The following is a 17,860-nucleotide window of genomic DNA, read 5'->3' as shown; positions in this document are numbered from 1 at the left end:
TGCAAGTGTACATTTTTCTTAACACTTGACCATACCAAATTTCTGTCAAAATGTATTTAAAGAAACAACCATCATCTTGTTTTTACACACTTGCGCTCCTCCAGTAAGTGGCTTATTGAGTCACTGAACCATTCATCAAATCATTGCATTCAGGAACGAAACATGGTGCTCGAAGCGCAACGGTTCTGATGTGGCTTTTTTTTGGAACTATTTTGTTGAAAATATAAAAACTCACCAGGCTTACAGGTCTAAAATGTAAGTTACTTAAAGGCACACTATGTATTTTTTCGCCACTAGAGGTCGCCTATGGTGGAAGATGCTGTATTACTGTACAATGATTAGTTTCTGTCCATCAATGATCCAAACAGTGTCTAATAAAACACATCAGATATTAAAGCGGCGCTAGCGTTTCCATGGTTACTACACAAGAACACCGGAAATCGAGGGGAACGTGGGTCCGTGTCCGGGTTAAAATTTATGATTTCTCTGGATTTAAACATTCTTGAAAACATTTGTGATAATGTAAGTACACAAGTCAACAAAATATTTAACGCGTTTCTAGTGGTTTTTTGGATATTTGAATCCAGAAATCTTACATATTGTGCCTTTAATAAGTAGCTCATTTGCATTTAAAGAGACACACACAAAAACTGCGTTTTAGCTCACACACAAATAGAGGCAAATTTAACAAACTATAATAAATGATCTGAGGGTATTTTGAGCTGAAACTTCACACACACATTCTGGGGACACCAGAGATTTATATTACGTCTTGTGAAAAGGGGGATAATATGTCTCCTTTAAATATTAGTGCTCAATTCAAGCTTGTAGAAATTAAATGTAAATAAATGTCAATATTATAAAATTAAGTAAAACTACTCAACTTTTCTGATACCGGTGTTCCCATCATGCACTGGGGAAGCATTTGAGTAATTAATAAGGTTGATTTTTGGCTGTTTTACAGCTCTATTTACACTGTTTTATCACTGCTTTTGTTTTTAGGTTTAGTAACTTACCGTTTTGTGACATTTGGAGTTCTACTCAATTTTCTACATGTTTTCGAGTGGGTGCTGAGTTCACTATTATGCAGATAAAGTGTCTACACAATATCTACTGTATTATTTACTTGGATTTCTAGTTTCTAAGTAAAGCATGCATGTTAAAAGTGTTATTTTTTTGAGTAAAAAGTAATGAAAGGAAATTAGTAGAAATAACTCAACATTTTACTGTCCAAGTTAAAACTACTTATTTTCTTTATTAATTTAACTTAACTTTATTAACTTAATTCTAAATGGGTCAGTCATTCAGTCTTGTATCTTTCCACACTCCCTTTCTTCTCTCATAGTAAGATAATTTATACTCAAATCAACAATATATTTATTCATTCGGTAACTAACGTGTGATAATGTCCATTCAGTCAGTCGTTATCACAAATAACCCCTTCAGTACTGTTGATGGTACTGATCTCGTCAGGGTTTATTCTGTAGGTTATTTAAATGACAGTAAATAGTCTCTCTCTCACACACTCTCTCTCTCTCTCTCTCTCTCTCTCTCTCTCTCTCTCTCTCTCTCTCTCTCTCTCTCTTTCTCCCTCTCTCTCTCACACACACACACTTTAAAAGGTTCTAAGTTAAAAAAATATTCTCCATTCCTCATTTCTCAGTCACGCCTCCTGCATCCAATCAGCTGCGTCCTCAGGGGTGTTTGGCCCCGCCCTCACCTACACCCCCCCCCCAGCAGCGCACAGGTCGAGACCCTAACAGACCAGATTGAGCAGATCGGAGTGCAGACTGTGAGTATTTCGTGTTTTACTGTGTGAAACGAGGAAAATTTAGCTCACTTTTTGAGATTTGTCTGCCTTTGAAAGTGCTTCAGTTTTGCTGGAATTTCTGCACTGGTCAATTTTTAGATTTTGGGAAATTTTGTGGAGTTTTTAAGTTTTTATTTTATTGCACTCTGTCTATATTTGTAGATTTCAGTTACAGTACATGTTTTTTAATGGTCACTTTCTCTAAAAGAGTTGTTTCTCCACTTCAGCAGCAGTTATACACACCAAAACTTACAGTTTTATTCCTATCAATATTCTGAAGGTTTTTAGCGAGGGGTTTGTTCATATAACATTCACACGATTTTTTACAACACTTTATCTGAAAACATGATGAAAATGTATTTTTTTCTGTCTATTGACAGTATTTTCTCATTTATGATGTGATAAAGAGAGAAATCCAAAATCCCCTTTGTAAAAAAAACCATTAACTCTAATATGTCAACAAAATCAAACAAGAATTTTGAACGCATTTCTTTTTTGGAAATTCATTAAATAATCTAATTTGCATATCTAAACATAACATTTCAGAAAACTTAAAACAAAACAGTTTTATTTAATGTACGATGATAGAACAAATAGTCTATTAGGTAATTTATTTTATTCTATTTACCTGTAGTGTCTTGCTTTTAAAGTCAACATACATTTTACATTGCAACATTCCATACAAATAAGAATTGTCTGGGTTTATTATAATAATATGTGCATAAATAATGATGTGCACAGATAAATCATTTATAATAAAACGGCAACATCTTCTAACAAATTAAATAAGTCACTGTGAAAACTGACCCGCTCCGAGTGGGATTCGATCCTGGTCTCCGGTGTGGGAGTCGGCGCTCTAACGAGGAGGCTAAAGACTCATCAGTCGCTAGTGGTTTACACCCACATTTCTTACTGGCCTACGACAGTTACATTACACATGTTAAAATTATCATGATGTTTATAGAACTAGTTTTCAACATATTTATTCAAGTGGGTCCAGGCTTTTAGTTGATAGTGTATAATGTGCGTTATGAGTAAATGAAAGACTCACCACATTTTGAAGACCAATGTAAAATACTAAAATAATAATAAAAACATTAATGATTGGAAGTGAAGGCAGTTCTCCTAAATGAAAGATTCATGTCAGAGCTTTTATAACAGATAGAAACTCAAGTGACTGATTTATGTGTGTGATAAAACACACTGGGGATCGTCATTTCTGAGGTCAAGTCAAGTCAGCTTTATTTATATAGCGCTTTTTAAAATGCCGATTGTTTCAAAGCAGCTTCACAGTGTTAAACGGGAAAATAATGCAACAGAATTTGATTCGGCTGTACAGCCGCTCTGGAGAAAACGGTGATGTGATCAGCTCAATTCAGTTCTCATATAGTGACAATGTGGGCAGATCAGTGATATAGTTGAATATTTAGTGTCCCCAACTGAGCAAGCCAAAGGGAACCGATGAGACAGTGGCAAGAACCCAAACTCCATCAGGAGACAGAATAGGGAAAAAACCCTTGGGAGAAACCAGGCTCAGTCGCTCAGCTCTCCTCTGGCCAACGAACAAACAGTGTATGATTATGATTCAGGTAACATTACAGGTCAGAAGTCAGATTAGATCAGAACATTCAGAATATTCTGTATGGAGTAGATCTGGTTATAGACTCAGTTTGCAGGCATTTGTCTTGTCTGAAGTGTTTGTGGGTTCAGCTGCACATGTTAGTTTCTCTGTGACGTGTGTGTGTGTGTATGACAGATGGACGGACGGATGGATGGAAACTATCACTAGTACCTTTGCAGATTCTGCAGTGTAAAATGGCTTAAAGTTCACAGACAGACAGGCACAGAGAGTGACAGGCTGCTAAAGGGTGTGTCTCTTTCTGTAATAACAGGTTTAAGTTCATAAAAGGATTGTTGCTATTCAGTTCACTCCACACACACACGTTTGAGACAGATGTTATACTGAATCAGATGTCAGTGTGCAAGTCTGTGTCTGTACAGGAATGTTTCACTTTGTTTTTATGGTTTATGATGAAACTTCCTGCATAAATAAAACCACAGCTCAGTGTTTCACAAAACACAAACTGTTCGATCTTTATACTGTCTGAAAAACATCTGAGTTCCAGTTGAGCGGCGTTTGACCATAAAAACCGCCTCGATTACGTATGTAACCCTGAAGGAGGGAACGGAGTTGTACGTTGGAAATGATCAATGAATTGGGGATCGCCGGCATCCGACACTCCGCCCCGCCATGCGGGTATAAATAAGGAAGTGGATGCACCGCATCTTTGTTTTTCCACTGAGGAGCTTAACTTAGTGACTCCCTCATATAGCGGAGGTACAGCAACTGTGGTGACGGGACGTACGTCTGTTTCCCGCCTTTAGGGAACGAGGGTTACATATCTAACCGAGACGTTCCCTTTCAGTCGGTGTTACCCTGGAGGGCCAATGCACTGCAGAGTTTAGCTCCAACCCTAATCAAACACACCTGAACATGCTAATCAATGTCTTCAGGTTCATTAGAAAATCACAGGTAGGTGAGTCTGATCAGGGTTGGAGCTAAACTCTCCAGTGCATTGGCCCTCCAGGGCAAGATTTGAATAACCCTGCTCTAGGGGAAGGGAACGCTGCCACATCCTGCCAGTAGGAAGGGGACATGTGGAAGTTATGGACTAGCCAAAGGGTAGTACAAAATATGGATGTCTCTGGGGTGGTTCCAGTTCTAGGGGGGAAAGAACACGAGCAGAGTGGCTGGAGGGACCGGCTCGATCGTGTCCTTCGCCAGTAGAACATTGATCTCTGCCTTTAAGACAGTGGATACCCTTGAACTTGGGAGAACGTCTTCTAACATTACACTCTGAAACCGTATTTCTTGGCATGCTCGTTTCACGCATTTTCAGGGCCACCTGATTGTTGCGGGTGTATTATTGACATGTAAAAGTCTAGACCCTGAACATAAGACAAAGCTATTTTTTCTGATGTATTTCTATTTCTATCTCTTATATTCGGACCAATACTGTAGTTTTAGTTAACAATAATAACACTGGTGTAGCTAAAATAACCCAGAAAATAACCCTTTAAAGGGTAACTAAACCCTAAACCAACTTTTTTTAGTTAATGATCTGTAATACTGGGGCTTTATTAATGCTGTTCATTGATTCGAGTAAATGTTTTGACATTTGAGTATAAAGTGTTTTAATTCTATAAAATATGGTGTAAAACCGCCAAAGTGCTGCCCTCTTAAGGTTGAGCGGTGGCTACTGCAGTTGAGTTTTCCTATTGGACGTTGTGGGTCATCGTGACGTAGGATGGTACCTCCAACGGCTCACTATCCGCGCCCCTGGCACGAGCTCACCACGCCCTCAGAAATGTTTCCCCCAATCACACGATGAGAACGTCTTCACTCCAGTATGAACTGTCATGTTACATGAAGTAGAAACATTATGAATGAAACTCACTTGACACTTGCTTTAACATTGTAATGAAGAAAATACGATTAAATAACGCAGTTGTCAGTACACGTCAGGCTTTTCTTGCTATATTATTGCCGCCCGTCATGTGTACAGATAATTTTCATACATGAGACGCGCTTTCAAACCCTGACACGCAAGTGGTTGCCGCGGTAACGAACAACAATACCGTTACGTGCTGGCATATATAGTCTAACTTATTTGAGGAAATCCGTTTATAATAGGCTTTTAGGTCTGAACTTATTGATTCAGTTCATTTGAATGAAAATACATCGTATGTATATCAGATATCTGATCTATTTTTAGTGGCATTCAGTGTAAGGATTTGACTGTTCATAGATTAGGTCAGTTCTCTTTCGCTGCTGCTTCACTAGCATCGTCTGCATCTGGAGTTAACGCAGTTTGAGCAGCGGCTCGCATTGATAAGGCTCTGGGTTTGTGTCTACAGACAATTCCCCCACCTCCACTTCAGGTGATGGTGGGGGAGAATGACCGCTCTGTTGCAAAGCTGGCGTCACTCCAGTCATTCTCCATCTCTGCGACTCGTGAGTCAGACAGCTGTCAATCAACTCGTCACTGCGGGTCTCAGGTGCACGCCCTCAACTCAGCTCCGCCCTCGGTTCATCCCCTCTGTCTCCGCTGGGCTCTGCCCACTTTTCCAGCATTTTTTTAAAAATTGCTAGTGGGTGGAGTTAAGCTCTGAGCAGGGGTTTAGTTACCCTTTAATGCCAAGACTATTTGTCATGAAAATGTCACAAATCCTAATGGTTATAAAACAGTATGGCCTGAAAGGTGACCTGGACATTTCTGTTTGTGGTGTATTTGTGTGTTGATTTGACTGTGAATCACTTAACCTGATATTTGATGTGATTGGTGATTAAAAACCCGATTAATATTCCCTCCTTGTTTTTTTCCTCTGTCACAGTAGATCCGATTCTTCAGGCCGAAGGTTCACCGCTCCATGCCTCCATGAATCACCTCTGACACTCGAAGGCCCCTCACATTCACTCCCATCTATCAGATCCCAGCCAATCACCTGCTCCGCTGTCTTCGAGGCCCAATCGCTGTCCGCCACAATGGTTTGCTACAGCAATGAAACTGTGAGGTTCTTCTATACCTACAGCAAGATCGACGGATGGGAGTCAAAAGACATTATGGTGGTTTTCCTGGGACTGTTCGTTTGTATTTTTGTGATCTTCGCCAACATCCTGGTCATGATGGCCATCTTCATGAACCGCAGGTTTCATTACCCCATATACTATCTGCTGGGAAACCTGGCGGCCGCGGATCTGTTCGCCAGCATCTCCTACTTGATCCTGATGTTCCGCACCAACCCCTGGACCACCAAGCTCACAGTATATCAGTGGCTTGTCAGACAGGTAAGGCTGTGGTTTGGGCTTGTCTGGGATTGGTGTTTAATGAGTAATGTTGGACAGGCAATAAATACCGCACAGATATTCAGTTGTTTAACTGTGCAGAAGAAAGCGTTTATAATTTGGGAATATTCCAGAGGTAAGTGCATCTGTAATCAGTGTGGTTGAGCAAGGACGTTCTGTGCTTCCTGTTTCCTGTAAGAAATTCTGGGAGAAGACCTGCTGATGGTGTACCTGCGCCTAGACACGACCAATGCAGCCCTGAATTGTCCACTAGACTCTCCTCTGTAAAGGTCTCATCGACACGACATCCAGTGGCACTGATCCTCAACAAACCCATCTCTGGCGTGATGACTTTGATGTTCAATCAGATGGAACTGGACAAATATTCTGAATGTTCTGATCTAATCTGACTTCTGACCTATAATGTTGCCTGAATCATAATCATATACTGTTTGTTCATTGGCCAGAGGAGAACTGAGCGACTGAGCCTGGTTTATCCCAAGGGTTTTTCCTCCATTCTGTCTCCTGATGGAGTTTGGGTTCTTGCCACCGTTGCCTTTGGCTTGGCTTGCTCAGTTGGGGACACTAAATATTTGTAATAAATTATTATATTTATATTCTATTCATAATAAAACTATATAAAAATATAATTATTATAAAGGCCTTCTGAAACCAAGAAAAAGATTTGTATTTATAACTTTATAAACTATAATAACTGGCTTCTGGTAACGACAGTACACAAGTCGAGTTCTGACCTCTGACCCGATGCATGATGTATTGACGAACGTGGAAGCACAGAGGGTAGAGTTGAACAACACACCGGTCAGAAATGTGGGAGGAGCTTGAGTTTGTTGTTTGAACTGCGAGAGAAGTCTAGTCTCACCTAAGCTTACGCTACTCCTACGTCCTATGTCATGCGTCGGGTCAGAGGTCACTTTTCCACCGGAACTAAACTTGCATACGGGAAACTAGTGATTACCTCTCTTTCCCTGTACGTTTTTTTCTTAGAAACTGTAAAGACATTTTTAACAGACAGTGCTATTTCATATCTCTCTTTGAGTTTTGGCTTGGAAGAACAGCACAAAGAGACATTTTGGACACAACTAGAACTTTAAAGTGAAAGTCATATTTCCCCCCTTTTGGCTTATTGATTCATTTGTATACTTTTATATCATCACTGAGAGAAAATAAGCAAAACACTGGCAGTTAATTTTGTTGATTGTTTACATTCTAAATCAATGATGGCCAGTGCATCATCTGGCCACGCCCCTTCATCGACCCTCAGAAGAGCTCAGACACAAGCAGGTGAACAAAAGGCCTGAAACACTGTTCGCTGTACAAGATCACAGTGTCAAGACCAACCTGCTCTTCTACACTGAACACAGCCCTTTATTGCACACTACTGCCGTCTGTCAACATTTTCCCTTTACCAAGAATATAGAAGGCATCTGTAAAGGCAGACAGATCTTAGCATTTGAAGCTGCACTGAACATGTAACAAAATGGCATTGTCATGGTCCAGGGATCAGAGTCTGCTCTCAAAGTCTTCATTGAGGATTTTGAACAAAAAAAGAACACTGGCACTTTCTGATGAAGAAGACAACAAGGATATGAACACTGATGCCTCTCCATTGTCCAAAAGATGACTATGACTTCAGCATCTGTAATTCCATCTCCAGTGTCAAGAATGAAGTATGAAGAATGATGGCCCTAGTACTTGATAGCAGCATATGCATATTTTTAAACAGGGTAGATAAAACTCTTGTTGCTGAGAATAATAACGTCCTTTTATCAGGTATTGCATTTAGATATTTATTTTTGCATGATAAAAAGTACTTTCTGCCACAGATTGTTTTATTTTTTTTAAAAATGTTGATGAATATTCTTGCTCAACTTGCTAACTTGATAAACAGTCTACAACTGATCCTTAGATCTCACACTGCCTCTCTCTTTCTCTCTCTCTCTCTCCCTCTCTCTATCGCTCTCTCCCTCTCTCTCTCTCTCTGTGTGTGTGTCAGGTACACTATTGATGGTTTAGAGTTTAAACCTTTCATTGCATTCTCGTTATAGTTGTTATAGTAATATTATGACATAATATACACTCACCTAAAGGATTATTAGGAACACCTGTTCAATTTCTCATTAATGCAATTATCTAATCAACCAATCACATGGCAGTTGCTTCAATGCATTTAGGGGTGTGGTCCTGGTCAAGACAATCTCCTGAACTCCACACTGAATGTCGGAATGGGAAAGAAAGGAGATTTAAGCAATTTTGAGAGTGGCATGGTTGTTGGTGCCAGACGGGCCGGTCTGAGTATTTCACAATCTGCTCAGTTACTGGGATTTTCACGCACAACCATTTCTAGGGTTAACAAAGAATGGTGTGAAAAGGGAAAAACATCCAGTCTGCGGCAGTCCTGTGGGAGAAAATGCCTTGTTGATGCTCGAGGTCAGAGGAGAATGGGCCGACTGATTCAAGCTGATAGAAGAGCAACTTTGACTGAAATAACCACTCGTTACAACCGAGGTATGCAGCAAAGCATTTGTGAAGCCACAACACACACAACCTTGAGGCGGATGGGCTACAACAGCAGAAGACCCCACCGGGTACCACTCATCTCCACTAAAAATAGGAAAAAGAGGCTACAATTTGCACGAGCTCACCAAAATTGGACAGTTGAAGACTGGAAAAATGTTGCCTGGTCTGATGAGTCTCGATTTCTGTTGAGACATTCAGATGGTAGAGTCAGAATTTGGCGTAAACAGAATGAGAACATGGATCCATCATGCCTTGTTCCCACTGTGCAGGCTGGTGGTGGTGGTGTAATGGTGTGGGGGATGTTTTCTTGGCACACTTTAGGCCCCTTAGTGCCAATTGGGCATGGTTTAAATGCCACGGCCTACCTGAGCATTGTTTCTGACCATGTCCATCCCTTTATGAGCACCATGTACCCATCCTCTGATGGCTACTTCCAGCAGGATAATGCACCGTCACAAAGCTCCAATCATTTCAAATTGGTTTCTTGAACATGACAATGAGTTCACTGGACTAAAATGGCCCCCACAGTCACCAGATCTCAACCCAATAGAGCATCTTTGGGATGTGGTGGAACGGGAGCTTCGTGCCCTGGATGTGCATCCCACAAATCTCCATCAACTGCAAGATGCTCTCCTATCAATATGAGCCAACATTTCTAAAGAATGCTTTCAGCACCTTGTTGAGTCAATGCTATGTAGAATCCTTTAGGTGAGTGTATACTACACACTAATACTATATATTATAATGATTAAACAATAAATATAATGATATCTATAACTATATTGATTACAATAATGAGAACAATACTTACAATACTATTATAATGTAATAGTTATATATACTATAATAATATAGCTATTGTTAGTTACTATTATCATTCTCTGTGTAGTTGTTGTTACATTTAGTTATCGTAATTGTTATATTTATTGTTAGTATTGTTCTCGTTAGTGTAATCAATAAGTTATAGATATCATTATAATTATTGATATAGTATAAGTGTGTAGTGTATATTATGTCGTAATATTTCTTAAGTTCTTCTTGAGACCTTTCTGAGGTTCTCCAATAGTTTGGTCATGAAATATTGATGAACGTCTTCACGTTGGTTGTAATTGTTGCGAGTCTCATGTGTAAATGCAGTTTTTCTTTCATTGCGTGTCTCTCAGGGTTTGGTCGACACCAGTCTGACTGCATCTGTGATTAATCTGATGGCTATCGCGCTGGAGCGACACCAGACCATCTTCTCCATGCAGCTGCACAGTAAAATGACCAACCACAGAGTCGTGCTGCTCATCATCGGCATCTGGCTCATCGCCATAGTGATGGGTCTGATGCCCAATATGGGATGGAGCTGCGTGTGCAACATCAAAGCTTGCTCCACCATGGCGCCGCTCTACAGTCGCAGTTACCTGGTGTTCTGGGCCGTGTTGAACTTTCTGATCTTCACGGTCATGGTGGCCGTCTACACGCGCATCTTCATCTACGTCTGGCGTAAGAACCACCGGATGAGCCAGCACACCTCACAGGTCAAACGCAAGGAGACGGTGTTCAACCTCATGAAGACCATCGTCTTGATATTGGGTAAGACGGATTCTTGTTTCTGACTTACGACATGTCCAAATGTGACGCAACACGTTTCTAACGATATATCTCTGTCCTTAGTCAAAGTGAAAATCAGAGCATTTGATCTTTATGCATTTCGTAATTAACTACCATCATTATGAGTTCTTGAGTTAGTAGTTAAAATGTTCTAAAGGCCTGTTTACATCAAGAATGATATCTACAGTATAACGATAATCATTAAGTTGTAATAATTGTTCTAATTCCAAGAGAATAGTGAGTCCACACCACAACTATAACTATAACGATAACGACACAGAGGAACAATATTGTTGGAATCACTTTCCGAATTATGTTTTTCCAGGTGATGAACTTTAAAAACATTGACCAACAATCAGAATCCATCATGCTTTAAAAAGTTATTGTATGTGGATCGATATAGTCATTGCTATTGTTATAGTTTTATATAGTTAGAGCTAATAACTTGTCATATTTATAGTTATCATTATATTTATTCGTTATTTTATTTAGTGTTATTACTGTAGTTATATAGTTACGGTTACCATTATAGTTATATTTTTAACTATAATTGTAGTTATATAGTTATGGTTATCATCATAGTTATTATATTTATCGTTTTAATTGTAGTTATAGTTATTGTTATTGTCATGGTCAGTTGCAGGAAGGAACAAGAAGATGATGATCAAGTAAAACTCAAATAACAACAGGCAGCAAACATCAATGTAACATTAACGAGACTGGACAAACGAGTGAAGGTGAAGAACTTAAATACACATGGTGATTAACTAATTGGAAAACTGCCCTGATGATGATTAGTGTCCGTGGGAACTGAGGAGTGAAAAAAGAAAAACATGTGACTAATGAAAACAGAAGGAGGAGGCAGACGAGGAGGTGGTGAAGTGATGGGGACAGGAGGCAGCGAAGGAATGATGATGGGAGGGAGATGGCGGTGAGGCGCTTCTGGAGACCCAGAGTTGAGGGAGGAGATAAGGTGTAGCTGTGTCTGACAACATCCTGGTGATGCCGTGACGCCAATGGATCCCAGGGCACAGTACCCGAGGATTGAGGCAGAGCCAGTGTGGCCAAGGACCAAAGCGAAGCCTGCTGAAGCCGTAGGGGTGGAGAGTCAGAATGCAGCGGACGGCTTGCAGGTCCGTGGAGCAGGCAGGGTGATGACTGACCAAGGGGCAGCAGGCAGGTCAAGGGAACCCAGTGGAGCTGTAAGGTGGAGGGTGGGAGGAGCCATGGTAGAGCCGACAGGTCGGCAGGCTAAGGAGGAGCGAGGGGAATCAGAGGCCGGAGGCGGAGCCACAGGATTCACTGCCTAGGCGAGGCTTATCCATGCTACAAGGCATCATAGGGGAAGAAAGGAAGGGGCTGCAGAAAAGTCCTCACCAGAATCAATCTCCACCAAGATTCCCCCTGGGTTGGATGTTGCCGGCTCACATCCCTGGTCAAACTCACCTTGGGGCTTTGGCTCCGGGGTGTTGGTGGGCGCTGTCGTCACAGGGTCCATGCTCGTGGCAGGTGGAAGCTCTCCATCTGCATGGGGCTCTGATGTTGTTGTCTCAGTGGTGAGGGGTGTTGGTGGGCTGTGCTCAGCATCCGGTTGAGCGACATCTATGAGGTGTGGCTGGACAAGGCTGCTGTCATCCTCTGCTTCACCCACTGTAAACACGGATCCATTCGTCCACAGTGCGAAGTTGATGTAACTTTCTAGGGACCAGTAGGGATCACCACAGGCATGAAACGGAGATCTTCATCTAGACCACACTGCAATCCCTCCATCAAACAAATGTCATTGCAAGTGGCAAAGTGTCAAGGACCTCCTCCTCGTGGCACTCCAAGTCTCTGCCATGCTGAAACACAAACACTGTCGCTCCTCTCATGAACTTGGTGACTCTCATTGGGTCAATGTTGATCAAAGCAATTTCCATTATATTTCTCAATTTGAGTGGTCAAGTATTCTGTCACACTCATTTGCAGGAAGGAACAAGAAGACGATGATCTTTAATAATACACCTGCATGTTCTGCTTTTCTCTCATCACTTCACCCTCCCAGAGAGAGAGAGAGGCGAGTATGTGCATGTTCTGACAAATTATACATCTGAGACCACTAGACTAAAGGAAGTGTTGCAATAGCATCTAAATGCTGTTGTTGAATGCCAACTGTCGTCATAACTCCAGTCCACAGCAACAACAGAGGATCAATGAAAATAACAGAACCAATAATGCAAACTTCATCAAAAATTAGACTAATTCACATTCTGCTGTGTCACCAAACTGAATTGCAGAAATTTACAGCGCCCCTAAGGAGACATGGAACTTTTGTGTTGTTTGTGAGTGAATGCAAAGTTTCTCAGTGGATCGCAAATCATTTTCTTCATGTCCCTTTAGGGGTTCCGTAGAAATACTGGGTCATATTCATTAAGAATTAAATGGATTATATATAATAATAAATGCTTCTGTAAATAACGGCCCAATTCAAATGTTTACGTGGTTTTCTTCTTTTTATTTTTTGAGCGTGATTAAATATATTGCTCTTGTAAATAATACTTGTAAATACCCGTCCGAATCGGGCTTCAGCCAACTCCTTCAGCACTAACAGAGCGAGCTGGAAAATCAATCTTTTCCCGAACCCTCTGGGGAGAAGGGCCACACCATCATGGCCACCAACAAAACTCAGCAAAGATTGTTCTTGCTCCGGCTTTAACTTCTGGATATTCGGCAACGGTGCCACAACGGAATGAACGGCTTCGCTCGCATCTTTGTCCGCCGCCATTACTAAACTACAACTCAAACTAGCGCACGACATCAACGTCATTCTTCTCAGTCACTCCCTCTGTTCGCTGATTGGACCGGTAAAAATTTGTTCGGAGAAAACCTAAGAATATATCGCAGTCCCAGACGGAGTACTGAAAGAAAATGAAAATTGAGCGGAAGTACGTAGAAGGGCGGAGCCAGGCTACAAAAAATGTGCATATGCACATTCATTCGTTTGAGTATTCTAAATGAGCTAGTTTGCATAAATTAAAACTCAGAGTGGAATTTGTTTGTAGCCTTGTTCTCATGTTAATTAATTTATAGTATTCTAAATATAGAAATTTGCCTAAATTTGCTTTAAACATGCCCAGTCCATCTCCATATAAGGAGTTTCCGCAAAAACCTTTTCTTTGTATTTTGTTGCTCTTAGCAAACATGCAACATTCCCAAATGATTTTCCCAAAATCCTAAACATTTATTTTGCACATCATGTATGTTTCTGAGTATGTGTTCAACGCTCTTGTGCTCTTCTGGCAGGTTGTTTCGTGGTGTGCTGGACGCCGGGCCTGGTCCTGCTTCTGCTGGACGGTCTCTTTGTTCACTACAACGTCCTGAGGTATGACAAGTACTTCCTGTTGTTGGCTGAGTGCAACTGCTTCATGAACCCCATCATCTACTCATACCGCGACAAGGACATGTGCGACACCTTCAAACGCATCCTCTGCTACCCGTGCCGGAAGTCCCAGCAGGCGGGCGAGCACTCGGGCGTCCGCTTCAAGGCCCTCGGGCAAGAGGTACTCTCTGAGAGCGACGGGACTCACAACAGCAATCACAAGCACCAACTTTAGCACGAGAAGCTCACTAACATAAACTAGCTTGACTGTTTAATCGCTCTACGCCTAACAAACTAAATCTTGCATGCCTGCGATCTAGAAACACATCAGTAATGTTGCGGTTGTGTTTCTGGCTAACTATGAGGGACCATACAAGCCATAATTCATTCTGCTACTCTCACACACTTACATTCTCCTTTTATATACATAAGTGTATATGTGGGTTGTTTTTAGCCCAAGGTTTGATTTTATTAAAGGGGTCATTAATTGAGAAATCAACTTTGAATGAATGACCATGTGGCCGTGCGCATTTTACTTTCGGTTTAGAATTAGCGCCAATTAGGGGCAGGTTGCTTGAATTGTGGGTTCATTAGCCAGTTATTCTTAATGAGAAACACAACAACAAAACGATAACAAACTCACTTAAATAAGCGCTTTTACATTTCGTGTTGAGACCAAATCTTCCGCGATCATCTGGTCTGTCAGTTCCTCGCTCTCTGATGAATGAGATCGTTTGCGCTGTGACTCTCGTTCGGCTCGCGCTGTATTGATCAGACACGTTCAGTTTTTAATTGTAGTGTCTGTTCTCTTACTGAACTAAATTATTTTATTACTATAAAAATTAACGCGACGGTGTTCTAGTGATGGCAATTCAGACTTGAAGATAATGGGAACATTTAAATGAGAACGTTTGAGAAACACGTTTGCAATTGGACATTTCGGCACTTCAAATGTTATTTTGAATATGATGGGAAAAACATTTATTCATCCTTCAGAGATTGTCCCCATTTGTAAAACTGATTTCAATATGTAGGATATCGAAAAATTGATGGAAAACAAACACTTCTATTGAAAAATAAAAAAGACATGAAAAATACCACTATAAACAGTAGATGGCAGCGGAGGAGTACTTATTGGCTCATATTAGCCATTTCCAAACCCGTTTTGCTTTTGACATTATAAAATCATTATTTTTTTTAATCAATTTTGTCAAAGTTCGGTACTTATTGTACTGAAGTAGGAAAAGTCATAAAGTCTCTTGAAAAATAATAACTTTTCACCCTGCATTTCACTCGCAGCCCAGAGGCTGTGGCTGCTTCCATTGCCACGTTCTAAGATATTCTGAGAACATATTTCAATATCCAAAGTAATTATATTCAGTATTTTTAGGAATAAATCATTCATTTTATGCAAGGCATCAGTGTAAATACAATGATTTACAACACAGCAAGGATTTTATATATGAAACAAAACATACACAAACCTGTATTTTATCGAAAATATGCACCTTGTACATTTTTTTATTTATAATATTAAATGTATACTTTGCAAGTTCATATATGAGAACAAAATTTAGGCTATGAATGTGCGTTATAAAATATGTGACTATGAGTGCAAAAATATATGTATGTGAAAGAAGAATGTGTGTGTGTGTGTGTGTGTGTGTGTGTGAATTGTGGCTTGTCTGGCTCCTCATAGCTAACAAATGTTCAGCATTCAGTGCTGCGGGCGTATGTGTGTTAATCATGTAAATATTTGCATGTCAGTGTGGCGCATGCATAGTCAAGGCAAGTCAAGTCATGCTCTCACACACACACACACACACACACACACACACACACACACACACACACACACACACACACACACACACACACACACACACACACACACACACACACACACACACACACATACACACACACTTGCTCACTCCGTCTACTAATGATGTCTGATTATGTTGTACGTAAATGAGTTTGATGAATAAAGGTGCTTCCTGAAGCAGCTTCTGTCTGTGATCTGCTTGATGTCCAGAGCGTCTCAGGCTGCGTTTAGACCAGCGGGTTTGGGCTGAGAAACATTAGGCAGTTCCCCCGTCCTAAAGCAGTCTGGGATGATTGTCTCTCAGATCTCCTGTTGCCTTTCTTTCACGTCCGCTCGGTCTGCTTGGGTGTGAGGTCATCTTAAGCTAAGGCTAGTTGATGGTGATTTGCAGCCCAGTGTTTTGTCGGCTCTCTGTGTATCAGGCTCGCAGGGCTCGTGATGGAGGCGGTGAACAGGCTAACGGAGGTCAGGTGGTGCTGAAGGATGCGGAGAAGATGCTGGACTCCTCTGAGAGCTGAGCAACGAGCAGGATCGATCCGTCGTGCTGATTGGCTGAAGGAGCTGTCAATGACTCTGTGTGCTTCTGTGAGATCTATCTATCTATCTATCTATCTATCTATCTATCTATCTATCTATCTATCTATCTATCTATCTATCTATCTATCTATCTATCTATCTATCTATCTATCTATCTATCTATCTATCTATCTATCTATCTATCTATCTATCTATCTATCTATCATCTATCTATCTATCTGTGTTTTGAAGGCCTCATGGCCTACATTAGGTCATTATTAGGTCAGACGGGTCTGAGAAAATTGTCAGGTTTCTGGCACTTCGGTCTAGTTTGGCTTCGGTTTTGTGTCGGGGTTTGGAAATTCATGCTCCGTGTTTGTTTTCTGTTGTCTTGTTCTGTCTTGTTGTGAGTGTGCAGTTTGCTTGTGTGCTTTCATGTTTTGTGTGAACACGTGGCTTATGAGTGTTCGTCAAGTCAAGTCATGTCTTCCCCCTCTGGGTAGTTTTTTTAAAAAAATTTTTTTATTATTAATAAAAAGTCTATTACTCTGTACAATTGAGTCCTCGCTTCATTCCTTCACCCAACTCTGGCACTGAGCAGTTTTTTTCCCCAGTAAACAACAGATGGCTGTGAAAGACCAAACTGACTATTAAAAGGTGAGGAATAATTATGTCACTTGAAGACGAAGACTTGAATGACGCAGAGCTCTCAGACAGCGCACAATCCCGAATTCAGTTCTCTTTGCGCCTGAATGGTCAAATACAGACACATAAACTATATTGCCAAAAGTATTGGGACGCCCCTCCAAATCATTGAATTCAGGTGTTCAATCCCTTCATTGCCACAGGTGTATAAATCAAGCACAAGTGTATAAATCTTTCATCAGTGAGAGAATGGGCCGCTCTCAGGAGCTCAGAGAACTCAAGCGTGGTACCGTGATCGGTGGACACCTGTGCAATCAAGACCTTTCGTGACATTTCCTCACTACTAAATATTCCACGCTCAACTGTTAGTGGTGTTATAACAAAGTGGAAGCGATTGAGAACAACAGCAACTCCGCCACGAAGAGCGGGGTCAGCACATGCTGAGGGTCACAGAAGTGGCCAACTTTCTGCAGAGTCAAGAGCTCCAGACCTCCAAACTTCTGTGGCCTTCAGATGAGCTCAAGAACAGAGCTTCATGCAATGCAAAGCAGGGGATGCAGTGGGGTAAAGCCACTGGACTCTAGAAAAGAGGAGACGTGTTCTCTGAGTGACCAATCACGCTTCTCTGTCTGACAATCCCATGGACGAGTCTGGTGTCCAAAGATCCATCGCGAAAAATAGTGTATTCAGTATGTTTGCTAAATGAAATAATTAGATTTTATA

The 17,860-nt window shown here is 41.0% G+C and overlaps 1 protein-coding gene across 1 annotated transcript; it reads left to right on the top strand.

Annotated features, from left to right (window-relative positions):
• Window positions 1-1,738: 1,738 nt before the first annotated feature.
• Window positions 1,739-17,044, top strand: LOC307123421 (lysophosphatidic acid receptor 1-A-like). Its single transcript, XM_079811952.1, has 5 exons — window positions 1,739-1,792; window positions 6,206-6,659; window positions 10,361-10,775; window positions 14,076-14,332; window positions 16,399-17,044. The coding sequence occupies exons 2-5, from the start codon at window positions 6,357-6,359 to the stop codon at window positions 16,492-16,494; spliced, it is 1,071 nt and encodes a 356-aa protein (XP_079668078.1). The 5' UTR covers window positions 1,739-1,792; window positions 6,206-6,356; the 3' UTR covers window positions 16,495-17,044.
• Window positions 17,045-17,860: the final 816 nt, after the last annotated feature.

The sequence above is a fragment of the Gobio gobio genome (assembly GCF_949357685.1).
Source record: "Gobio gobio genome assembly, chromosome: 3".
Taxonomy (NCBI): Eukaryota; Metazoa; Chordata; class Actinopteri; order Cypriniformes; family Gobionidae; genus Gobio; species Gobio gobio.
Note: the sequence above shows the minus strand (reverse complement) of the source record. Positions and strands in the feature narration are given on the sequence as shown.